At 44.0% G+C, this 27,009-nt stretch overlaps 1 protein-coding gene across 2 annotated transcripts; it reads left to right on the plus strand.

Moving 5' to 3' along the window:
- The first annotated feature begins 960 nt into the window (after positions 1-960).
- Positions 961-26,705, plus strand: STEAP3 (STEAP3 metalloreductase). 2 transcript variants are annotated; one of them, XM_035129905.3, is made up of 5 exons: positions 961-1,059; positions 17,204-17,698; positions 18,344-18,871; positions 22,420-22,581; positions 25,257-26,705. In XM_035129905.3, the coding sequence occupies exons 2-5, from the start codon at positions 17,213-17,215 to the stop codon at positions 25,545-25,547; spliced, it is 1,467 nt and encodes a 488-aa protein (XP_034985796.2). In that variant the 5' UTR covers positions 961-1,059; positions 17,204-17,212; the 3' UTR covers positions 25,548-26,705. The 2 variants fall into 2 exon arrangements, with proteins under 2 accessions (XP_034985796.2, XP_034985806.2); XM_035129915.3 differs by having other exon boundaries at positions 969-1,332.
- Positions 26,706-27,009: the final 304 nt, after the last annotated feature.

Genomic DNA, 27,009 nt, shown 5'->3' on the forward strand with positions numbered 1-27,009 from the left:
TCAGCGAGGCCTAAAGGGGGTCTTGTCATCTGGGCAGCCCAGGACCTACACACACACACACACACACACACTGCCCAGGCTTGCACCCTGGGGATGGCATTTCAGTGCTACTAACTCAGCCGTTTGACTTCACCCCCAGAGGCACACCCCATTGTAGATGCCAACATCGACCAAAACTAAGGCCCTCTTAAAGGTAAAGGACCCCTGACAGTTAAGTCCAGTTGCATACAGGCAGTTTTTCCAGGTCATGTGGCCAGCATGACTAAGCCGCTTCTGGTGCAACAGAACACCGAAACCAGAGCAGCGCATGGAAACGCCATTTACCTTCCCGCCGGAGCGGTACCTATTTATCTACTTGCATTTTTTGGCATGCTTTCGAACTGCTAGGTTGGCAGGAGCTGGGACCGAGCAACGGGAGCTCACCCCGTCGTGGGGATTCGAACTGCCAACCTTCTGATCGGCAAGCCCAAGAGGCTCAGTGGTTTAAACCACAGCACCACCCGCATCCCTTAAGGCCCACTTATGTTGTCCCAAACCTAGGAAACCGGAAGCTAAGGCAAATGCTTCAACAGGAGAGCCACCTGTGGTCCACAAAGATGTTGTGCAATGTCACAAACGGTGCATGCCTCCATGTACCCCCCCCCATTTCCCCTTGGGCCTACCCCACGTTGCCCTGATCCTATATGGCTTTAGGAAGCTTTCTTGCTAGAGGACTGCTCCTGCTAGCTGAGCGTTGTGGTTTGTTGCTGCTGTCACCACCGACCAAGCTAGGGCTGCATCTGGGTGGGTGGGTCTAGCACGATATGTCTGCACAGAGAGCTGCCCAAAGCCACAACGCGCCACAGCCTGGTCTGGATAAGGAGAGGCGAGGCAGGTCGATGCCTCACGCGAAGCAAAGGCGGGGAAGGAAGGGAGGCTGGAGGGAAGCGGGCGGGGGGGGGCAGGCAGGCGAGGGAGGGAGGGAGGGAAGAGGCGGAGTCCCGCGCTTACTCCATTACCCTCCGAGCGCCCATAAACCAGCCTGCGTGCTCTTGCTCGCTGCCCGGGGCCCGAGGAGCGGTGAGTAAACAGCCCCAGGTGGCGAGGCGGCGGGGGAGCCGAGCGCGCACCGAGACTTCGGCTGAATGCCGTTTGCTGGTCGCAGCCAGGTGTCAAGGAGGAACTCGGGCGGGGGGAACAGGACGCGGAACTGGATTCTCGCCCGCAGAGGGGAGCGGGCTTGCGCTCCCGGGACTCGGCAAGGAAGGGCGCGGAGACCCGGGGAGGCTCCGGGCCACCCCAAAAGGCGCCTGCCTGCGCACAGAGCTCTTTCTGCGCGCCCCTCTCTCTCTGGTAAGAGGCAGGCCTTAAAGTAGGGTCTCTCTCCTCCTTGGCCTTTCCGAAGCCCACAGGCCCAATGCCCAATCCATGATTCTCCTAAAACACAGTTTGTTTTTAAAGGGGTGGGGTGGATAAGTGCGCGCGCGAAGGGCACGGCCAATTTCCTCTTGAACACCTCGGCTGCATTTGCTCGCCTGTCTGCCTTGCCCGGTTCAGCCCCGCTGCCTCCGAGTTGTGTTTGTTTAGTATCGCATTGTTGAAATACTCTCCGAAAGGTGGTGTACTCGGGGTCAGTAGTTAACGGTTGCCGTCCCCATCCTTTCCTCTGCTACAAAGGCATGAGTACTTTTACCTTTATCGTTTCCCACCCCAGAGGAGCTCCCATAGAAGGGAGGCCCTTTCCCTGACAGCCCCACGGAGATTTAGTATAGTATGCATAGGAAAGATGTCTTGAAAACCTGAGCTTGCTCCGCTTTCTGGGGTGGGTGGGTGGGTGTGTTTGCTTTCTGACAGCGATTTTTTTTCTTTAAAAAAGTTTAGGGGTACTCTTGTTTTCCTACTTTGAAGTTTTCATACATTGAAGTACTGCCCCTCAATGAGGCCAAACTTAGATTCACAAAATGTTTATGGGTATGCGTACCCCCAGAAAAAAGCACTGTTCTCTGATAATCTTCTGATTAAGACTGCCCGGACTGTCTCATTGAACTCAATGGGACTTGCTTCTGAGTAAATGGGATCATGCTGTTAACATCACATGTGGCCAAGGCTGCATACACACCCTACATTTAAAGCACACCCACACCCAAGAACTGGGAACTATAGTTTACCCTTCATATAGTCTAGTGCAACAAACTACAGTTCCCAGGATTCTTGAGGGGTGTCTTAAATGCATGGTATGTACAGTCTTAGGCACATTTGTTCTGTAGGCCCACTGATAAGCAAGTGTTGGGTGGGGTGTGTTATCTCTTCAGATCCTTGAACTACAAAAGTTACTAGCCTGCAAAAAAAGAGATATGTTACCGGTACTAGCCTGTTGGAGCTCTGTCCCTCCTCTGCAAGCCCATGCTGGCCCTGGAGCTTTTGTTCCAGCTTCTGTTCAAGCCACCTGCATGCATTTCTTGTTTACAGCCAACAGAGAGACCTTGCTCCGTTCACACATCTTAAATCCCAGTAATTCAAGTTCAGTAGAAACATCATCTGCAAAGTTCTCCTCTTCTGTCTCCTCTATACTACCAAAGCAGTAGGTAAAGGTAAAGGGAACCCTGACCAGTCGCGGACGACTCTGGGGTTGTGGCGCTCATCTCGCTTTACTGGCCGAGGGAGCTGGCTTACAGCTTCTGGGTCATGTGGCCAGCATGACTAAGCCGCTTCTGGCAAACCAGAGCAGCGCAGGGAAACACCGTTTACCTTCCCGCCGGAGTGGTACCTATTTATCTACTAATTGAAGGATAATTGTGAATGCATCCCAGTAAGAGTTATCGGGGCATGCATTGGGGTTGGTTATGATGCACTTTACTGAGTCCCAATTGCTCAGAAGTAAGCCCTGCTGGATCCAGTGAGACCAACTCCCAACGCTTAGGATTGCAACCTGTGGGCATAGAGGTCTTCCATGCTAATTCCAGCCCTGTGTAAAAAAAGGGGGGGAAGCAGCTCTGACCTTGCATATGGTCACTATTCTCGGTCAGTGTGTTTCTGGTTTTGAATTTCTAGAGAGCCAACTGTGTTAATATGCTGTAGTAGAAACAACAACAGAATCTTGGGGCACCTTGAAAGACTAAGGCTAAGATCCTAAGATCCTGCTCTCACAGAAGCAATTTTCAACAACTTGCCCTGCAGCTTCCTGTGCTCCCTGGAAATCTGCTCAGGAAGCCTGGGGAGGAGACCCTCTGGAACAACATTGAAGTGGGATAATACAGAGGGGCTGCAAGGTGTCCACAGAGGGCTTATGCCACAATAAATCAGTTTGTCTTTAAGGTGCCATGATACTATTGGTATCGGTTGATAATTGTGCCTTTCTCTATTGCCAATTCTTAATGCCTCTTAATTTTTCTGGAGGTGTTGTGGAAATGCTGTAATGGCCCGGTTATCAGCACTTCTCTTCCATGATCAGAGTTAGGGACACTTTCAGATGACCTGTTTGTCAAGCATTCATCCTGATTTTGCACCACATTTGCATTGGTGGGAAAGCTAGGTGCCACTGTGCCCAATTTCCAGTGCATTTCCCCATCACTTTTCTTATCACAAAAAGTCCAGCTTGGGGGCGGGAAGTGGATATGTTGTGCACAGCCTCCCAATCGGTTATAATTTGTGTGCTGAATTTGTCAGTGTGTGGCTAATTCCCACCCCAAAAGTAGAGAATCTCTGGAAAGGGCCTTTAGCTTACACTGTGTGTGTGCATGTGCATGTGGGGGACGGGGACGGTTGTAGCCAGTGCTTCCCTTCACCCAGGCTAATAATGAAGAATGGGACATTAAGGGTTTGGTGTGGTTTCACATGGCAGAATGCTAAATGGATGTTAAAAATGAAGACGGTGCTTGAGTTGTCATCCCTTTTCTTCCCAGATTTGCTTTTGCTGCTTTGAAAGCATTAACATAGATAAAGAAGAAGAAGCTTGACTAAAGAAAAAGTGGCCACTCTGATGAGGGCGGACTTCAAGCTTTGAGTTTCAGAGCAGAGAAAGGGAGAGAGAAGCCTTTAGGTTTTCTTAGTCGTTGGGGTACATCAGAAGGGTTCTTCTGCATGTACCGGTTCACGGTTTTGATATTTTATGGAAGTACCTGAACAGTTTTGATACCCCAGCAGTGAGTGAAGCAGCTAAGCCCCAGGATCTTCCTTATACAGTCATACCTCGGGTTGCGAACGTGATCCGTGCGGGAGGCACGTTCGCAACCCGCAGCTTTGACAATCCGCAGCGCCGCATGTGCGGGACACGATTTGGCACTTCTGCGCATGACGTCATTTTGTGTTTTTGCACATGCGCGAGCGCCAAAACCCGGAAGTAACCCGTTCTGGTACTTCCGGCTTCGGCGCAAAGCGCAACCCAAAACTGCATAACCCGCAGCGTTCGCAACCCGAGGTATGACTGTACCTGGGGTTATCTTTAGCACTCGTCCTGATTTGCTTGTACAAAGCTCACACAGAGGTTCGACAGAGTTCACTCTATGTTGAGCATTTGTTCGGATTTGTTTGTGGGGAGGTTGTACAGAAGTGGGCATTTGTCCTGATTTGCCTGCATGGAGCATATACATCTTTCTGTCAATTGGTCATTCATCCCACGTTGCCCATGCATTTCTATGTCACTTTCCTAACTGCAAAAGGCCCACTGCATTTTCTTTTAAGTGGAAATGTTGTGACAAAGCACTTCACTTCACTTTAATTGCCCAGACCTAAATTTCCAGTGTGTGAGTGAATCCATCCTGCAAAAGTTATTATAGGCTAGACTAGAGGCAACCTGCATCTGATTCCATAGCATCCTCCAAAGTGCTGGTGCTGATCTCAGCCCTGTAGATCTGAAGGAGCGTCTCCACCCCCATCATTCAGCCCAGGCACTAAGATCTAGTTCTGAGGGCCTTCTGGCAGTTCCCTCACTGCAAGAAGTGAGGTTACAGGGAACCAGGCAGAGGGCTTTTGTAGTGGTGGCACACCCCCCCCCCATGAGATGTCAAGGAGATAAACAACCTTTAGAAGACATCTAAAGGCAGCCCTGTACAGGGAACATTCTAATGCTGGGTGTTTCTGTATATGCTAGAAGCTGCCCAGAGTGGCTGGGGCAACCCAGTCAGATGGGTGGGGTACAAATAATAATAATAACCCTGCATGTAGGGGAGCCTTCAAATTACTTTAGGGCAGCTTGGAAGTTTTCTTGCCCAATTAAATGAAAGAAAATGTGCATCTCCTCACTGGTTGTGGACCTACTGCTTGGCTGTTTGTGGTTGGAGTCAGGGTCGTAATCTTCCAAAATGTATTGAAGTTCCGGAAATTGAGAAAGGGGATTGGGTCAGTGCAGTGGAAGCAATTTCAAATATTGATTTTGGTGCTTGTGTGAGTATATAAGGTCAGGTAAGATCAAATCCTGAATGCAGCAAGCTGTTAGGTGACAGAAAGTTAATGAATGCATCAAATATAGCATCTGTTTGCACAAGACCCCCCCACACACACACACACACATCTCACACACATCTACCTTTTGTCCTTGCTGGTGCACACACATTTATTACAGGAATATGAGCCTACAGGAATATGAGCCCTTCTCCTAAGAACATTTAAATTGGTTTCTGAATACAATGTGTGTATTGAAATATGCCACTTCCTAGCATGGCCAGACATGCTGGGAAAGGAGGTGTAGCTTATAGTATCAAAATTCCTGCAAAGCTTTCTTCTTCTTCTTCTTCTTCTTCTTCTTCTTCTTCTTCTTCTTCTTCTTCTTCTTCTTCTTCTTCTTCTTCTTCTTCTTCTTCTTAAAAAAAAAGATTTAAATATGACACTAAGACTCTTTGTGCTGCTTGTTGTAGCAGATACCAATTTGATGGTGCAGTTTTATATGCCATAATTGCATACAGTACAGCAAAAACTGAAGGGGGGGGAATCCCCAAGATTAAGTGAATTATGTAACAAAAACGTAGGAAAATATGCATTATAAATGCCAGTTGTTTAGTCTAGCATCCAAGAATGCCTTGACTTTGCCCTTGAACATCTCCAGTAAAAGACAAATGGAAATAATCTTGATCAAAGGTTCTCAAAGTGTGTCGTGCCAGCATCCGCTAAGCATTTTTATTAAGAAAAAAAAATCACATCTCCAAAAATATAATTATGAGGAAATAGAATCCAACAGATGTGCAATGGACATTTTCTTTTCAGGTCTGGCAGTAGGCAGATTATGGAAAACAGGAAAATCAGCAAAACACACTGTAGCCAGAAATACGGTACTATGCAGTATTTGCTATGCAGTAAATAAACATGATATACTTCAGTCACATCAAAAATTGCATGCAATAGAATAGTGTCAAAACATTATCTGGGAGAAATCTTACAGATAAAAATAAAAGAAGCATTATATTTTAAAAGCCAAAAACTCCAAATATAATAGTTTGAAATTCAATTAAGTCTATCTAGGTCAGGCTTCCTCAACCTCGGCCCTCCAGATGTTTCGAGACTACAGTTCCCATCATCCCTGACCACTGGTCCTGCTAGCTAGGAACCATGGGAGTTGTAGGCCAAAAACATCTGGAGGACTAAGGCTGAGGAAGTATATCTAGGTATAAGTCCTACTAAGGCTGCAATTCCATAGACACTTACTTGGGAGAAAACTGCACTGAGTATCATGGGCCTTACTTTCTGAGTAAGCATACATAGGATTGCCCAGTCAGTAATCTAATAAAGAAACAATCTTCTGTAATGTTTTTCCTCAATGGGAGAGGCCTGTTTCAACTTAAATTCTTTCTCATGGAACTTTTTGCTTCATTTCATGTGTGCAAGGCAACATTCAAACGTGTGGCTCTTTAAGAGCTGAGGGAAATCTCTTTTATAAACCTGTAACAACCTTTCTGGCCTCCTTGCTTTGTATCTAAGCAAACACCACAGTGTTGCAGGTGAGTTCTAAACAAGACTGTAGAAAGAAGTTTTTAAAAATAAATAAAAAGAAGGCAAGGGGACCATTTCAAAGTACAGTGGTACCTCTACTTATGAATAACTCTACTTACGAATGTTTCTACTTACGAATGGAGCTGCGTCCGCCATCTTGGATGCAGTTTAGATAGGATCTTTTCTACTTATGAATTTTTAGATTGGGTTGCTTCTACTTACAAATTTTTTCTCCCAATGCATTCCTATGGGATTCGGCTTACAATTTTTTTCGACTTACAAATGTGTGTTTGGAACGCATTAAATTCGTAAGTAGAGGTACCACTGTATTCATAGTAGTAACTAAGTACCAGACTGGAAAGTTAAAAAGCGGAAAATGCCCATTTTCTAGAACTACCAATAAATTCTAGAAAACAGGGGCTCCTGATCTTCTCAGAAGTGGCTGGTAATGCCAAAAAGGGGCAGCCAGCCCTTGCATGTCACTCAGAGTGCATGTAAGAAAGTTGGAGCAAAAGGAGTCATGAGAGAATGCTGCTAACCACAACCACCTTTCTAGAAAAGTAGGGCAGCAAACGTAGAGAGAACCAGGGTTGGAGTAGTGGTTAGAGCATTGGACTAAGATTCAGGAAGACGTGGGTTCAAATCCTGCCCACCCCACTGCCATGAAGCTCATTGGGCGACCTTGGACCAGCCCCTCTCTCTCAGCCTAGCCTACTTTGCAGGGTTCTTGTGAGGCAAAATGCAGGGCTATATATACACACACCATCCTAAGCTCGTTTGGAGAAGGGTGGGATGTGCATTTAAACAATAATAGTTAAAAATAAAAATATGTCAGTTCCAGTATAAATTGCACAACTCTGGAATTTTGTACAATAGTTAATTCCGCCACTTGCCCAGCCAGGTTTCATTTCTATTTATTTAACTTTCAGCATTTTATTAATGTTGTGGTTTGGTAGTCATTTCATTAAAGAACATTTTCATATACAGCTCTATGCTATATTTGTAATGACTAAACTGCTTCTGACGCAATAGGACACTGTGACGGAAGCCAGAGCGCACGGAAACGCCATTTACCTTCCCGCCGCAGCAGTACCTATGTATCTACTTGCACTGGTGTGCTTTCGAACTGCTAGGTTGGCAGGAGCTGGGACAGAGCAACAGGAGCTCACCCCGTCATGGGGATTCAAACCGCCAACCTTCTGTTCGGCAAGCCCAAGAAGCTCAGTGGTTTAGACCACAGCGCCACCCGCGCCCCTTGCTGGTCACATGCCCCAGAAAGCTGCCTGTGGACAAACGCTGGCTCCCTCAGCCTGAAAGCGAGATGAGTGCCGCAACCCCATAGTCCCCTTTGACTGGACTTAACCGTCCAGGGGTACTTTACCTTATATTTATAATGAATAATAATAATAATAACCTTCAGCAACAATGTGACCACTGCAGTCAGTAAACTCATGGATGCAAAAACAAAACATCCTGAACATGGCCGTCTCAGGAGCACAGCTGAGTCCAACTGGCTGTTGTCAGTGGAAGCTCAGTGCATATACATGGTTTCTTCCATTGTATCATGACAGCCGCACAGGGAGGGAGGTTTGGTTAAAAGATAGTGACTGGCTCAAAGTCACCCAATGAGCTTCACATCTGAGTGGGGATTTGAACCCGCCCTCCCCAGACCAAGTCCAATGCTCTGATGGCTACACCACATCTAAAGGTAAAGGTAAAGGGACCCCTGACCATTAGGTCCAGTCGTGAACGACTCTGGGGTTGCGGCGCTCATCTCGCATTTTTGGCCGAAGGAGCCGGTGTACAGCTTCCGGGTCATGTGGCCAGCATGACAAAGCCACTTCTGGCGAACCAGAGCAGCACACGGAAACGCTGTTTACCTTTCCGCCAGAGCAGTACCTATTTATTTACTTGCACTTTTACATGCTTTCGAACTTTAGGTTGGCAGGAGCTGGGACCGAGCAACAGGAGCTCACCCCATCGCAGGGATTCGAACCGCTGACCTTCTGATCAGCAACCCCTAGGCTCAGTAGTTTAACCCACAGCTGCGGCCCTTATACACCACATCTGCTCAATGTCAGAAACAATAATAATTTATTACTTATACCCTGCCCATCTGGCTGGTTTCGCCAACCACTCTGGGTGGCTCCCAACAGAATAATAATACTGTAATTATTATTATTAATAATAAAGCAATTAAACATTAAAAACTTCCCTTACAGCTAGCTCCAAATTCATCTCACATTCTCTTCTCTAATTCCGCTCACCTCCTTCATGGCCTGCAGCCTTGTGTGCCTTTGGAGAGAGATTCTAAAATTACTGCAAAGTCTTTGTTTCCAAAGTAGACTAAATAAGGCATAATAAGTGCAAGTGTGATAATGATAGGCTAGACTTTGGATATTTATTTTTAGCATTGCCTCTTGTGAAACACAGCTTCAGAAAATAATTCACAGTGCAAATTTCTGAAAACAATTGGACTTCCAATCCCATTTCTGTGAACTTGTGTGTGTGTGTGTGTGTGAATATATATTCACATGGTGGGGGGAGGGAAGGAAGTGCTTGACTACCTTGCCACAAAAACTGTAAATTTGCATTATTTGTTAGGCTAAAATCATGGTTGAGCATCAAAAGTGCTTAGGGATTGGGTAATGGTAGCAAAAAGCCACAGGAGATATGAGTAGCAAATGTCACCTCTTATTAATGGGAAAGGATTAATTTTGTTTACTGGCAGTTGTTTGGCATAGGCACCGGGCAAGTTTCCAGAGGCCTGACAGGTAGGATTTACGATTAATTAAGCCTTGGTTACTTGATTGCCTATCATGAGTAGGGGCTTCTGGCATGCTAAATTCAATAAACAATCCACCGGTCATGTTATGTGATGCATCTAGAATGGTGAGGTCCATTTTCACAAATCTCTGGGCTCTACCCAATAAGTGCTATCTGACCAAAGAGGCTTCTAGCTCCCAAAAAAACTATTGATTGCTGAGTGGGCCCATATTATTGATTCATAGCCTGCCTTAGTTACCTTTTCAAACAAAGACTCCAAGGGACAGAGTACAATTTCCATGTTTTCTTGATCATTACAACAACCCTGTGAAATTTCAAATAGGGGAACAACTCAAAAACTTAAAATTGCAGTAATATATATTAGCTGCTTTCTCTTTTAAATCAGTGGAGGTTTTTATTGTAATCTCTTATTCCGCTGCTTTTTATTGATGACTCTGATTCTTAGGGTTTTTAAGATTTTCTATTAGTTTCATGTAAATCGGGCATCCCCAACCTTCGGCCCTCCAGATGTTTTGGACTACAATTCCCATCATCCCTGACCACTGGTCCTGTTAGCTAGGGATCATGGGAGTTGTAGGCCAAAACATCTGGAGGGCCGCAGTTTGGGGATGCCTGCTTTAAATGAATAAAATTGGCAGTATTAAAAGCATCCGGTCCCAATAAAGTCAATATCATTATTAAAAAAGAAACAGGCAATCAGCAAGCAAAGATTTTTTCAAACAGGTATCTTTTAACTTGCCATTCATCTTGGAAAGGACAACAGAGGAAAGAGGCTGCACACACATCTTGCAGAGAAATATGGAAGATAAACTAACCTCAGTGAAGGATATAATTTGTAGCAGGTCCTTATCATTAGTGCATCTCGAATGCTGGGGAGGATCACATAGGTTACATGAGTCTTTGCCAACCTGGTGCCCTCCAGATGTTTTTGACTATAACTTCCATCAGCCAAAGCCAGCACAGTTATGTAGGCTGTGGTGTTGATGAGAGTTGTGGTCAAAAGCATCTAGAGGTCACCAGCTTGGCAAAAGTCTGGGTTAAAAGGAATGCAGAAACAAAATAAAATCAGAGAGCAGCAACAACGGCAATGGTTTAAAAGATTAATGGATATATTTCATGGCATAGTTAATCTCATAATTGGCCCTGATTACTATGCTAGGTTCTTCTGTGGCAAATCTTTGTGGAATCATCACATTCTTGGCATGATGGCGGAAGCTGTTGTGGTGGGTCTCCAAGTCAACAAGAGCCTCCTTTAAGACCCTTCCTGTATGCTCATTGAGTGAGGTTTTCTGACCACAGTGCCCTGTTGCACTAGCAGGACTTACTGCGCTAGCACAACAACAAAGTTGAATCTGGCCCATTGGCAGTGATGGTATCAAATGTGAACACCTGTTATGCATAGACAAGCAAACAAAATCTCCGGCAATTATTATCAAAACAACTTTTAACATTTTCAGACTTTCCAAAGCTCATGCTGGGTGCACACTCTGGCAGCACTGGAGTCCAAAAAACAGTTCATTAAGAAAAAAACACCTGATAGCGTAGAGTAGTTAATGGAATTTGAGAGGTCTATTGCCGGTTAGTAAATGCATATTTAAATGTACACAAGAAATACTTGTGACCCTTACACAACCATATTCCTCACCGAAACTGCAACAGAAATTATTTGCTATCTGGGAGAAGCATCACATTTTCTGAACTGGAAAATAAAGTCTTTTGATTGCTTAGAAAAATATGACTTCCTTGAAGCAGTCTATATGCCAACTGTTTGCTACAAATAAAAGCATGCAAGCTGTTTGCTACAAATAAAAGACAAATATGCTTCTTAATGTGGAAAAAAACGTTTTAAAGAGCCCTTAGATAATCAGCCATTAGCTTTGCATAGTTGTGAGTGAGGAGCCGGGCTTCCTGCACTGTGGCCAAAAAAGGCTGTTGATATTTGTGGTGTCTATTAGGATACAGTATTAGGAATCTTGCAGATGGCCATGGTGTTACTCTACCTACTTTATTGAGTCTTAAGAACCTGATTCAGCTTGGCCCTTGCGATTCAGTCCCAAGGGGATTCAGTTGTGCTCTTAGTGTCTTAGTGTTAAATACGTGCTTAAGTAGAATGCTGAGTCAAACTCCTTGACTTCTATCTGCTCTACAAAAATAACTATATTTATACACAGTTGGTTATGTAATATGCCTTCTGGGCTGGATGCTGTGCTCCAGCAGCAGAACATATTATCTATACTAGGGTTTCAGTGTTGGAGCAAAGGGTTTGCTTGTCCTTTTGCTTAGGCACCAAGAACCGGTTCTGCCTCCTGCATTAGGTAAAGGTAGGCAAAGGACCCCTGGATGGTTAAGTCCAGTCAAAGGCGACTATGGGGTGCAGCACTCGTTTCACTTTCCAGATTGAGGGAGCCAGCATTTGTCTAGACAGCTTTCCAGGTCATGTGGCCAGCATGACTAAACCGCTTCTTGCACAACGGAACACCGTGATGGAAGCCAGAGCGCACGGAAACGCCATTTAGCTTTCCACCGCATCAGTACCTATTTATCTACTTGCACTGGTGTGCTTTCGAACTGCTAGGTTGGCAGAAGCTGGGACTGAGCAACAGAAGCTCACTCCATCGCACAGATTTGAACCGCTGACCTTCCAATCGGCAAGCCAAGAGGCTCAGTGGTTTAGACCACAGCGCCACCCGCACCCCATGGCATTGGTACCATGGTGGCAGCAATTGACTCAGTTAAAGCCCCTGTACAGTATCTCCCCATGGATTTGCTCCATGCTGGTTTTATTGCAAGAACAGGACACACAAGCCTCTCCCAGACTGGAGAGCTGCCCTATGGGATATAACACAATCAACATGGACTTTTAGAAGAGTGGGAAAGCCCCTCAGTAAATACAACACAGCTGTATAGAACATAGTCTTAAAGTTACACTGTCAAATTCTAATATTCTTTATTACAAAATGGATTCATGCAGGTCATTCCATTATTGCACTGGAGGAGTAACTGCATTCAGAGAATCCTGCAAACTGCGTTTTTTATTATAGCAAATAAAGGCATCATATTAACTCACATGCTGACTTCTTCCAGTTCTCAAACTGGGCAAACAGAGATGTTTGAGGTACAGGCTCTTCGCAATCATGTATTATTTTTAAATATCTCTCCTGTAGCTATGGGGGCAAGGGAGGTTCCTATGCACAATGTATCATGTGTGGCAAGTGCATTGGACTTCCTTCTAGATGTTGTATCCTAGCTTTGGAAGCCCCTGCTGTCCCAGAAAGAGAAATAGGAACTGCACATTTTCTTGCCCTGGTGCACAAAATACGTATCGAGCAAATCACATTTATTTTGCCTCGCATACTGCTGCTTGTGCCTGCCAGTAAAAGGTACCATGACTGACACACACTCACCTTTGTAAATTTTTCTTGGTAGATATTACTGCTGCTGCTGCTGCTACTGCTATATCGGAGGTGTGCTTATCCTGTCCTGGAAACCGAGCAGTTAGTGTTGCATCTTCAGCTCTCATGAATCAGTTACCAGCTGAAATCAGACAGGCACTGAGTGTGGTACAGTATTGTGTAGACACCTGCTAAAGACATTTTTGTTTAGGAAGGCTTTCCCTGAGGTGCAACTCGGTCGTTTACGGAAGATCAATTTTATATTTGAGGAAATGTTTCACTTTTTTAAAGCGTTTGCATGTGTGGCTTTATTGGTCTAGAATTCGAAGAATTGATTTGATTCTTACAAGTTTGTGTTCCTGTGTTTTTAATTCTGTTTAACAGTGCGCTCCACTCTTTGATGGGTTTGTGCCATGAAATGGTCTCTACATTTTAATAATAGTAATAATATCCCAGCTTTCTTTACAAGGATCTCAATGTGGCATACTTGTTTTTCCCCCTTCCCTATTTTATGCTCACAGCAATACTGTGAAGTTGGTTAGACTGAGAGATGGTGACTGGCCCAAGGTCACCCACTGAGGTTCATGGCTGTGTGGGGATTTGAACCCTGGCCTCTCACATCCTAGTCCAACGCTCTAAACACGACAACACAGCGGCTCTACTTTTCTTTCCTTCTGCACTGGTGGTGCTGGTGCTGAGATATATATGATTTCTGCTTAGCATCTTTGCTGCTGTAACTGCAAATTGTACGCAGATGGGTCAGGTTTATTAACTTTCTCTCTGGATGGAGAGACTCTTGGGATATCTTGTGGAGCTGGAGACAAAAAAAAAGAGTCTTTGATTAAAAGGTCTCTTTCTTTCCCAAATCTGTTCACTTCACAGCAGGGATGTGGCACCTGCTCAGTTCTTCTGAGGGAAGCCTCTCCAGATCTGAGGAAGGAATTAAATGACTTTGTTTCCCTCATAATGAAGCAGCTGCAAGAAGTTTTTTGGGCCCCACTTTTTTTCTTTTTTAAAAAAGAAAAATCGGTTAAAACTGAAGTTGATTTCAGGTGCCGATGTTCTCCCTATTTTCCTATCTTCCTTTAATGATGACTAATTGCACAATCCTAAGAACAAATAAATATGTCTAGAACTACACACTAAGTAATTAATATAGTGCCCAAATTTATACCAGATGTGTTGAAAAATTAAAATGTAAATTTTAAAATGACATGATTAAAGAGAGCCTATCCACTTATCTGCAGCCTTTTAAAAATAATAATAAAGCAATGGACATTTTATTTCCTTCTGACCAGTGCCCTGACATTAAAGGAACTCTCTGTCAGTAGAATTAAACAGGGCTGCTTGCAAACTGGTTAATCAATTCGGCACCTCTTTGACTTGAAGAGGAGTAGAAATTACTGTCCTTAGGATATGGGTTAGGAATTCAGCATACTTTTCAGCCAGCAGTACAGCTCCCTCTCAAACTGCCAACATTGGATGAGACCTGTTCCTGGTTGCATCGAGGTGGAAGTTATTTCCATTGCTCTTAAGAGTAAGTGCCAATTATGGGAAGGAGGAACAAGAGCAGGGTACGTATCTGGCCATACATACGTATCCCAGATAAACATTACATGTGAATCAGCAAAATCAGGTTTTGGACCACCAGTGATGCATACTTTAGCTCTTACCAGCCGTTCTGCTAGACCACACTGTTTCTTAAACAATCATCTTACAACTTGGCTTAATCGCCTTGAGCTCATGATAGTGCAGTATTTAAAACAAGGGAGTTTGTTTAATCCACCTTTAATTACAGAGGCCATGCCTGTTCATCTCCTTTAAAGCACCTTGGCTTTGCTTACATTTTTCAACCATTTAATTGTCAATTTTTGTGCAAGCCACATCATCCATCAATTTGCCCCGTGAAAAACAAAAAAACTGCTTCTCTCAGAACTTTGCAAACACATCTTTCTTCCGTTTCTGAGCGGCACGTAATTACAGAATATAAATGGCAAGCTATGAAAAAGAGCAGAGCAGTTTGCTGCTCCTTAGGGAGAACTACCGTAACTGTGCTTTTGAAGTGCTGTGGGCCCATTGTGAGAGAAGTCGCCAGGGAAAAAAAACCTACCTTGACGTGTTGAATATTAATATTTCTTTATTTCACTTGCTCAGAAATGCATTTCTCTTTGTTTTGAGGAAGGTATGAAGAACTTGTGGGCCCTCCAGATGTTGTAGGACAATGGCTTCTGTCACCATCCCTGACCACTGGCCATGCTCCATGAGGAACATCAATATCTGGAGGATCTCAAATTCGTCACCTTTGCTTTACTCAAGCTTTGTCTACTCCTATGTTCCTTCCAAGACAAAAACTTAACATGTTCTGTAACTGCACTCTATTCTCACCCGTACGTTAGGCAGAGCAATAGGAAATATGGCAATCAACACTCTTGTGGTAGCTACCTCACTCTTGTGACTGCTCCCTCAAGGCTCATTTGCATCAGAGCAGCAAAAGGCACTGGTCCATCTTATCCATATATTCATGAGTGTGAGAACTTTCCTAAATATTTTGTATAATATACAAAATATAATATACAAAATGATGTATAGGTGTACCTTACACCACAAAAATTATTTAAAACGTTCAAAACTGGCAATAAGATCTGTTGGAAATGCGGGACAGAGACAGGAGACTTCATTCATATGTGGTGGAGGTGTGCAAAAATCAAAGAGTTCTGGGAAAAAATATACAACAAATTAAAGAAAATATTTAAATATACCTTTAAGAAAAAGGCTGAAGCCTTCCTGTTGGGGATGGTAACTGATGATGTTAAAAAAATGCTATCAAAAATTATTTTTGTATGCCACCACAGGGGCAAGGCTGTTACTAGCCCAAGTATGGAAGTAGCCTCAGATACCCTCAGTAGAGGAGTGGAGACAAAAAATAATGGAATATGTGGCTATTGCCAAATTGACCGGGATAGTTAGACATCAAGGAGAGGAAACATTTAATAAGGAATGGAAGAATTTTTTAGATTATATTGAGACAACATTTTGAAAATTAAAAGAATAAACCAGTAGATTCGGAACAAGTGATATAAAAATCTCTTTATTGTCTTTAGTATGGACAAAGTTACAAATATATAAAAGAGAATGTGTTCATAATAAGGTAATATACAAACAAATGTTTAGTATGGAAAAGACATAATTGACAATATGATGTATATTGACCAAACAACTGCGCAAAGATACCTCAAAAAACAAAAGACAGCAAAGAAAGGAGGGAAGTCATCAAAGATCTGAAATTTGAACTGTGAAAATGAAAGAGGATAAATGTATTGTAAAATTTATGGAAATTGTTGAATATTAATGAGGTAAAGGGTGTTGGGGGGTGAACAGAAAATCAATAAAAATTATGTTATATGTATATGTATATGTGTATATATGTGTATATATGTGTATGTATGTATATATATATATATATATATATATATATATATTCCAGAGTGAAACACATAGATTAAGGTAGGGCTGAGCGAAACCTAATGAAGAAAACAATATGTTGCAGGATAGAAGAGATTCTTTCCATGCTTTTACCACCCTGATTATGTGAACAAAAAAAAGTTGGTTAAGATTAATTCCGGCTAAGCTGATCTACTCGAAGCAATTATGATAATGTGGCATAAGGCTGCAATTCTAACCCCAGCTGTTTATCTTGAGTCCTGAAATATAGACATACATTCACTTACTACTTAGGAATAAGAGACCACCCATTTACAGATTTCCTGTTAAGCCCTAAAATGTTATTTGTTTTGTTTGTTTGCAAAATTATATCCCACCCTTCACGGTCAAACCAAACTGCATGAAACCGACCAATAAACATTGAAACATTCAATTCACTCCATAAATCATTCCATCTGTCAACATACCGTACTGCTAGATAGGCCAGGGCTCCTAAATCAGAGGGTCTAGAGCAAAGGGTAGACTTCCAGCTGGCCCCAAAAGATGGCCAGTGGTGGTGCCAGCTGGACTTCAGGGGGAAAAGAGATTCTGCAACTGGTCCCAGAAGAAAACAAAGTGGGGTGAAAGGAAGGCACCATTTTCAGCCGGGTATCTGATGCGACTTTGTATTTTGTTTGCTTTAGCTTATCGTGATGCCGGAAGGTGACATGGCAAAGCCACTCCTTGGCCGAGAAAATGTGGAAAGTAATGCAAGCCTCGTCCCGGCCGTTGGCAACACGACGGTGGGGATCCTGGGCAGTGGTGACTTTGCACGCTCCTTGTCTATGCGCCTGGTGTGCTCAGGTTTCAAAGTGGTGATTGGAAGCCGGAACCCAAAGCGCAATGCCACCCTCTTTCCATCAGCAGCTGAAGTAACTTTCCAGGCAGATGCTATAAAGAAGACAGATATTATCTTTGTGGCGGTTTTCAGAGAACATTACACCACACTCTGCGACCTCAGTGATGAGCTGTCTGGCAAAATCCTGGTGGATGTAAGCAACAACGATGAAATCAACCATCACAAAGAATCAAATGCTGAGTATTTGGCATCACTTTTCCCAGCATGCACTGTTGTCAAAGGATTTAACGTCATCTCAGCATGGACGTTACAGTCAGGCCCAAGGGACGGGAATAAGCAGGTACTGTTCCGATATATCGGTTGCGTATATACAGTACATCCAGACCTGTGACACTTGGAGAGAAAGAAAATGTGGCGGGAGCGGGGAGAAAACATGGCTAAAAATATAGTTACAATACATTTTTCTCATACCTGTGATCAGGGCTCTTTGCGTTTGGAGATATCTTGTACAAACAGCACACAGCCTGCTGTCTTGCATACAACTCAGCAAAACTCTGATTCCTTTAAAGTAAAACACTAAATTCCGGGCCTCAGAGTTGCGAGAGCCATGATTTTTATGCAAATGGATTGATTATTTGATTGAGTCAAACAGAATCAATTCAAACAATCAATGAAGCTGTTTTTTATAATCTAGTGACAGCCCTTGTGAAACTAAAAAACGCCACCTTCTCGGGTGTTCAGGTTCTCTAGGAGCCCAGGTCATAGCATACAACTTACCTCAAAATTCAAGAAACTTGGGAAGAGGAAGTACATATGAGTCAACAGAGACAAAGGTGTGCACATGAAATGCTCAGATGTGTCCGTATTATTGCTTTGTATGGCACTCACCATGCCATCGCTCGCCCTCCTTCCCTTGAACCCCTTCCCTGTGCTCCTGGTCTCTGCTTGCCAGTCACTGCCATCACATGTCCTCTGCTTCCTGCAGGTCTTCATATGCTCCGACAACCAAGAAGCCAAGCGTGCCATTGCCGAAATGGCTCACCTGCTGGGGTTCACCCCCGTGGACATGGGCTCCTTGTGCTCAGCTCGTGAGATTGAGAGTATTCCGCTGCGGCTTCTCCCTGCCTGGAAGATCCCCATCTTCCTGGCCCTAGGTCTCTTTCTCTGCTTCTACACATACAACTTCATCCGGCAAGTTTTGCACCCTTACATCCGGGAGCAAAAGAACAAGTTTTACAAGATCCCTGTGGAGGTCGTCAACACCACGTTGCCTTGCGTCGCCTACGTCATGCTGTCCCTCGTCTACCTGCCTGGAGTGCTTGCGGCCATTTTCCAGCTCTACCACTGCACCAAGTACAGGCGCTTCCCTGACTGGCTTGACCAGTGGCTGCAGCACAGGAAGCAGATAGGCCTGCTGAGCTTTTTCTGTGCAGCTCTGCACGCTGTGTACAGCTTGTGCCTACCCATGCGGCGATCCCATCGTTACTCGCTGCTCAGAGATGCAGTCAGTCAGGTACAGTACGGTACTTCCGATTCTTTGGAATGCTGGTACGTGGTCTGTTCTGTCTGCAAATGATGTGGGTGTAAAAAATGCTGGTGTTCTACCAAAAAGTCTGTAGCTTGTCCCTAAGAGGGCTGGAAAGTGGTCAGTTTAGCACCATTAGAAATTTGCAATTTGGGGCAGAGGAGATTTTGGGAAATTACAGGGCAGGTAGCTTAAGATCTGAACCAGGAAAAGGGGTGGAAAGCATTATTAAAGCTAAAATTACCAAGCACGTGGTCTTGCATAGTTTCTGCAAAGATAAGTCCCGTCTCACTTGAGAGTGTCAAATAAGTATACGGATACAGGTGATCCAGTAGACACTGTGTACTTGAACTTTCAAACAGCTTTTCATTCTGCCCCCTCACCAAAGTCACTTTATGGGTCCTTTTATGGATCAATAACTGGCTAAAGGACAGGAAGCAGAGAGTAGGAATAAATTGACAGTTAAGACAGTGGAGGGATTTAAGTAGTCTGGTCCTAAAAAATATCTGTACTGGGACCAGTGCTTTTAACTTGTTAACAAATGATCTAGAGTTAATAATAATAGTAATTTATTATTTCTACCCCATCCATCTGGCTGGGTTTCCCCAGCCACTCTGGGTGGCTTTCAACAGAACATTAAAAACAGAATAAAACTTCAAACATTAGAAACTTCCCCAAACAGGGCTGCCTTCAGATGTCTTCTAAAAGTCGGATAGTTGTTTATTTCCTTGACATCTGATGGGAGGGCGTTCCACAAGGTGGGCGCCACTATCGAGAAGGCCCTCTGCCTGGTTAGAGGTGATTAGTAAGGTGGCCAAGTTTGCTGTTGACACCCAGTTGTTCAGGCTGGGTAAGAACAAAACAGGTTTGCAGGGAGCTGCAGAAAGATATTTCCAAACAGAGCAGTAAAATGGCAAATGCAATTCAATGTAAACAAGTGTAAAGTGATGCAGGCTGGAGGAAAAATCCATAACTTCACATGTACACTAATGGGGTTCTGAGCTAGATATGCCTGACCATCATGATCTTGGGGTCATGATGGATAGCTTGGTGAAAATGTCAACCCCACTGTGTGCACTAGCTGTGAAAAAGGCAAAATCCCTCATTAGGAAAATAAGCTGCCAATATCATGGTGTGTTATACAAATCTATGCTGCAGCTGCACTTGTAATACTGTCTATAGTTCTGGTCTCCACGCCTCCAAAAGGATATTGTACAGCTGGGGTGGGGAGGGAGGTGCAGAAAAGGGCAATCAAAACCTATCAAGGGCCTGGAGCAACTCTCCTTTGGCCTAAAAGTTAGGGAATGTTTGCGGCTTTTTCATTGTAGGAAAAAAAAAGGCAAGAAAGGGTGGACGTGGCAGAGGTGTATAAAACCATACCTGATGTGAGGAAAGTGGATAGAGAGAAAAGACACACACACACACACACACACACACACACACACACACACTTCATAATACAAGAACTCATCCGGTGAAGCTGTATGTTGGAAGATTTGGGACAAGCAAAAGAAAAGTACATCTTCACACAACACATAATTAAACTATGGAATTCGTTATCCAAGGTGTAGACATGGCCACCAATTTGGACGGCTTAAAAAGAGAATTAGACAGATCGATCGAAGATAAGGCTACCAGTGACAATGAATCGTTCTGACTGCATACTACCTCCACCCCCACCCCCGTATCAGGGACTGTCTGCCTCTTAAGTAGCAGTTGCTGAAGATCACAAATTGGAGAGTGCTGTTGTCGCCATGTTCTGCTTACGGGGCTTCTCATGAGCAGCTGATGGAACACTCCGGAAAACAGGATGCTGGATGAGATGGGCCTTTTTTGTCTAATAGCAGAGATCTTCTTACGTTCCCCAAAGCATTGCATGGGAGTTTCAATGCAGCTAGTGGAAATATATTCCACATTAGCTGTCTTAGAATCACAGCCTAAGAAATACTGGTGAATGCAAGATGCCGTGATGAGTTAGCACTTTTCAGTTTTTCTATTCCTGCTAATATTGTCTGAGCCTCCTTCCCGACCACCTTGCTGTATTCGGTGCAAGGGATGCCGTCCCCAGACAGCCTCTTAATTCCAGCTGCATTTATTTCTCTTCTGTGATTCTTGTAAATAAATCCCTTGCAAGCTGTTGGTGCCCATTTTCCTCTTTTCTTGCGTTGTCCCCCCCCCCCCCCCGGGAGCAACATCCTTGCTTCATGAATCACATTGATTTTAATGGAATAAATGGCTGGGTCTAAGTGTCAGTCTCTGTAATATAGTACAAATCCCATTTCTTTTTTTTTCCATTAGCCTGAACGCTTCTCTCCTAAATGCACTTAAACCAAATCCCATTAAGCCCTGAGCAGTCAAGTATTCCGAGAGCGACACTTGTGGACTTAGCTCGAAACTGGAGCTGATTTCACATATTAATTGCAGCCTTCAATAGCAAAGCATGGTCTGATCATGGAGGTGCCACGTTATTGGCAAGCCCTGCAGAGGTCAGTGGGAAAATGAGGTTGATACAACAGAGGTGTTGCGTATTTGACGTTCTCTGGTCCAAGAGGTGGGAAGACAGTCTGTTGTGAAGAGGGCTGCACTCTTCTGGAAGGAGCAGGTCTGTAGCTTCGGTGTGCTCCTGGAGTCACGTTTGTCACTGGAGGCCCTCAGTGGCTAGGAATACCTGTTTCCAGTTACAGCTGGTTCACCACTACAGCCCTTTTGGAACAGAAGCGAAGCTATTGTAACTTGCAGCTTGAATTGCTGCAACATGCTGCAAGTGGGGCTGGCCTTGAAAACAACTAGGAAATTTCAGCTGGTCCAAAATGCAGCAGTTGGGTTACTGCATTTAACACACGTGTGTGTTAAATGCGTGTTACATTTTTATAACCTTTTTAATGTGTTGCGGAGGGGGGATTTTTTTATTAAGTATTTTGTGTTCTTTTCTTTTGTATTTTAATGTTGTGAACTGCCCTGTGATTTTCAGATTAACTTAATTTGATTGTTTAATAAATAAAATAAAATAAATTTCCAGGCCCAATTCAGTGGCCTCACATTAGTGACTTAGGCCCCAAAATGTCTGAAAGGCTACCTCCTTTCTTGGAGACCTCCTCAAGTTTTAAGATCAGATTACCTTATTGATAATTCCACCATCCTCAGAAGTTTAAAGGGAGTTGGCAGGACAGGAGGGTATTCTCTGTGGCAGTCGCAAAATATAATTTATAAATGATGGTGGTGGTGATGGGTGAAATATAAGGGTGTTGGATGGACAACATTGGTGCAAACTCATTTTGTCTCGGAGAGGAGGCAGGTTGCACCGGCAGTAGATAGAGGCCAATGGCAGAATTAAATGCATAGACTGGAGTGGGAATCAGCCATGTGATGGCGCAAAAGAATTTAATCATTGCCACCTTTGACAGAAGGGCCACCAGGCTGCTGCTGCTGTTAAAGAAAAGAAACCCCATGAAAATGCTTCATGGGTACAGAGCGAACTCTCTATCTTTTGAACCCTCTGTTGTTGCTCCTACACACCTTTGCTCTTGTTCCTTCAGGTGGAGAAGAAAACAGATCCATGGGTAGAGGAGGAAGTCTGGAGGATGGAGATGTACATCTCTTTTGGCATCATGGCCTTGGGCTTGCTGTCCTTGCTTGCCATAACCTCACTTCCTTCCATCTCCAACTCTCTCAACTGGAGGGAATTCAGTTTCATTCAGGTAAGTGCTGCAATTCAAGGGTTTTTAGAGAGGGAGGGAGGAAGACAGTTCCCAGGGCCAAACCAGACACAACAAGGCTGGTGTTCACATAAAAAGCAAGGGATGTTTTTCTAATCTCATTCCAGTGCAGGGTGGCTGGGAACAACCTTCCTTTTTTTCGTTTTCACCGTAAAACAAGTAAAAGTAATGAAAGTAGTTCAGAAAATTGAAAAGGAGGGTCAAGAGCTGTTTTAGCCATGCCCAGCTATAAAGCATGTGACCACCCCCTCGGTTTCCCAAGCCATTTGCCACTGCTGTTTGAGAAGTACAAGCCCTAAGTTCCTTTGGTGCACAGGATGAGTGTTGGAGTTCTTTGGACCCCAAGACAGTTCTGCAGCATAGATTTGACACTTAAGAACTGATTTGTGGCTGCCACCCCATATTAAATATAGAAAATGCCAGCACCAAATACGTTCAGTACTAGTTCAAATCCATTTTTGTTATTTTCCTTTACATTTTGTCATTTGCTATTTGTTCCTCAACATTGCATTACCCTAAGAGAGGACTTTGTTGTTCCTCTGCCCCCCAGTGGTGAAAGTTTGTCTTTGTGTGTGTAAAAACTAGTTTAGAAGATCTCTACTAGGACATGCATGTTGTAAAAAGAACATCAAGAATTTATTTTCCATGCATGTGTATTAGGATACAGTCCACTGCACACTTCAGCCCTACTGAATCCAATGGCCATTTACTTCTGACCAAATATCCATGGGGTTGCGCTGCTCTTTCTTTTTTAAGGACTAAGACAATGGTCTGGATACTGAATTGCCCTTCCATAAACAGAAGGGACTCCCAAGTCAACACTTCTTCCTGTTAGAAGAAAGCAGTTAGGGGTTGGAGGGAGGGGAGAGGTCATTTACATCAATTCCCCTGCAGCTCCCAGCACACACCCCAAGATGTTCTGGAGCTTCCCCTCTATACTCTGCAGCGGATTTGCAGAGGACATACAGTGGGAACTTGCAAAAAAAAAATATCACCTCCACCAGCAGCAGGATCTCATGAGCAGAGTTCCACTCTCAGGAACTTAGGATCCATGCCAAAGACTCATCAGAAACAAATCACTGGAAAGTATCCTCCTCCAGTCATCGTATCTATTTTAAGCTGAATTTTAGCTGCCTGAGTTTGCTCATTTATAAGAAAAGAAAGGCTCGTGTTACAATTGTTCCATACCTATAGTTAGAATGGTTTGTGTTAAAACTGCTTCACTGTGGTGGTGGTGGTTGCATAAAGGGAGCTGTTAACTTTTACAAATCATTACTTAAAATTGACCCGATTACTTGGCAATGGACCTGATTACTTTGTGCCAGCCTTTGACCAGGAATGTAAATGTGAGGACAGCTCATCTGATCAGGCCAATCTGCTGTAAGAGTCTGGGAATTTGAAAAGAGTAGCTTCATTCTGCCCAAGTAAAATGCCCTAGAAGCTCATATATTCCCATCAACAGAATCTGGCCTAATAATAATAATAACAACAAAAATGTCAGCATTACCCATTTTAGCTCCCATCCCACTCAAATTAGTTATAACTACATCCCATTGAAATCAAGAGCTTAGCATTTTGGTTAGGAGGAGGTAAATCAGGGCCGTTCAGGTGTGGTGGCTTTGTCCAGTTGGCTGCTCAGGATGCCAGGAGCCCCAGAGAACCTGCATGCACCTTGTTGGAGGTCCCAATGGATACGCCTGTTTCAAACACTACGACATCCACCCACCCTCTCCACCATGATATCATTCCTATTCATTTTCTCTTTCCAATCTCTTGTTCTTTTTGGATTTGCGCCTCCCTCATCCTCCAGGTCTGTGTCCCTTATTGTAACAAAGCTAAAGTATATCTAATTGACATGAGCACATATTGCCTATATGCCTCCATCTCCCCCTCCATCTGCTTCCCCCTGTCTGTTTTAGCATTCAGGGACCTGTCATGCCTGTTCTATTGATGCACCATTCGCATGGCTACTAATAATAATTTTCATTGGTTTGGGACCTAATTAAAACTTACTTGACCTGGATGGAAGGCCTTCCTGGACGGAAGGCCCATTTCAGAGCTGCTACTCAGGTGCATCCCAACCCTGTGCTTGTTGTTGTTGTTGTTTAGTCGTTTAGTCGTGTCCGACTCTTCGTGACCCCATGGACCATAGCACGCCAGGCACTCCTGTCTTGCACTGCCTCCCGCAAGTAACCCTGTGCTTACTCAGAAGTAAATCCCACTGGGGAAAGTGGGACTTGCAGCCAAGGAATGGTGTACTGTATTGGATTGTAGCGTTGAGTAGGAAACGGCTACATACAAAGTACAGTGGTTCCTCGACTTAATGAATTTAATCTGTTCCGAAGGCACCTTTGTAGGTCGAAAAATTTGTAAGTCGAAAAATAGGAATGCATTGGAAACGGAAAAATTCTTAAGTTGAAGCAACCCTATCTAAAAATTCGTAAGTCTAAAAATCCCTATCTAAAACCGTCACAGTTTCCTTTCGGATGTCGAGACATTCGTAAGCGCGGCCATTACCCCCATTCGTAAGTCGAGAAATTCGGTTGTCGAGTCGTTCGTAAGTCGAGGTACCACTGTAACGCTTGGAAAAACAAGAGTACCAAACTCCAGCCACGTCGCTGAAAACAATGTTGTTGTTCTTCTGCTCCCCTTTTCAGTCCTCCCTTGGCTTTGTCGCTCTGGTGATCAGCACTCTGCACACCCTGACTTACGGTTGGACCAGGGCCTTTGATGAAAGCCAGTACAAGTTCTACCTGCCTCCCACCTTTACGCTCACGCTGCTGGTACCGTGTGCCGTGATCCTGGCCAAACTCTTCTTCCAGCTCCCTTGTATGAACCAAAGACTGCGGCGCATCAGGAACGGGTGGGAGAGGGGCAGGTATGTCAAGTTCACCTTGCCCAGAGCATCGGGGGAATTTTCGAGTGGAGAAAGCAGCAGCGCTGTGTGATCCAGCATCTCTCTCTTTTCCATCGTGACAAGTTTTCAAAGAGCACTATGAAGATTCTGGGGGTTTTTTAATATAGTTTTTTGCTTTTTGAAGCTTGTAAGTTTGGTATTATTATTGAATGGTGGTGATAATTATCATCTTATTTCAGGCACTTAAGGAATATTACCAATGTATCCAGTTTACACTACAGTGTTTTAGAATATACTGGTAATTCCGGGGGTGGGGAGAGTGGTTGCCTTAAAACTTAAATCTTTTGGTGGGTGTTTGATGCAGGGGGGTGGGGAGAGTTACCAATGTATCTGGATTACACCACAGTATTTGGAATATATTGGTAATTATGTAAGGCGGGGTGGCCAACATGATGCCCCTCCCAGAAGTTTTGGACTACAGCTTCCATCAATCCTGACAATTGCCTATCCTGGCTGTCATTGATAGGATTTGCAGTCCACAACATACGTAGGGCACCATGTTGGCTAACCCTGATGTAGGGACTGCATAATGATTGCCTTAAAACATTGGTGCAAAATTTTAGTTGCACAGTTTAACGATGCAAAGGAAAATAGAATCACTCTGCAGATGCATTCAACAAAGGGGTGGGGGACAGCATTTTCTGTGCACCTGCCAAATGGTTTCTATCTTCTTTTTTTAAGCCAGCATTCCTGCATGATCACACAGAGCACATGATCAGTCCACCCGTAAACCAAAGTGGCAACTCTGGAAGAGCCTATTCTCCAATAACAAACAGTGTAAAAAATATATATACTCTAGGTCAGATTGGAAGTACATGTTACATTTATTACACTGCTGCCATTAAAACAGCAACCACGTGTTTATAAATCCCTTCTGTAGACCTCAATACAAACTACCTGTGCCCCAATGCCACAGCCTGTCCATTTGCTCACTCAACATGATGGGCTGAAACTGACGCGACAAAACCAAAAAGTGTCATCGGTTGCTGCAGAGGAAGAACTAAGCATGAAACTGCCACACATTTAAATGCAGTTCCAGCCTCACTTTTCCTTTGCATGGGCCAAATTCACACATTATTATTTATGTATTTATTACATTTATATAACACCTTTCTGCCAAGGAGCCCAAGTCAATTTATGGTTTTTTAAAAAATACTGAACAAATAAATGATGCAAAATGTAAAGTTGACCCTGACTGAGCTGGTGGGGGAGGTGGGAATAGTCCACCTGGAGCAAACCAAACCATGATGTTGTCTTTGCCTGCCTGCCTGCCTCTCTCTCTTCTCCTTCCCACACAACTGGTGTCCATTGACTGGAGCAGGCCACTGTGTCATTCATGCGGCAATTGCTCAAGTCTCTTTGGCAGCTCTGAATAAGTGAAACGGCAAATGTGCCAGTGATCGTTTCAGCATGTCAACAAATTAGGTAAAGTGAGCTTAAGAGGAACCAGGCTGCAAGCGGAGCACATGCTGGCCCTCCACACGAATTCCCTC

This window comes from Zootoca vivipara, chromosome 1 (assembly GCF_965207765.1).
Source record: "Zootoca vivipara chromosome 1, rZooViv2.hap1.1, whole genome shotgun sequence".
In the NCBI taxonomy this organism is placed as follows: Eukaryota; Metazoa; Chordata; class Lepidosauria; order Squamata; family Lacertidae; genus Zootoca; species Zootoca vivipara.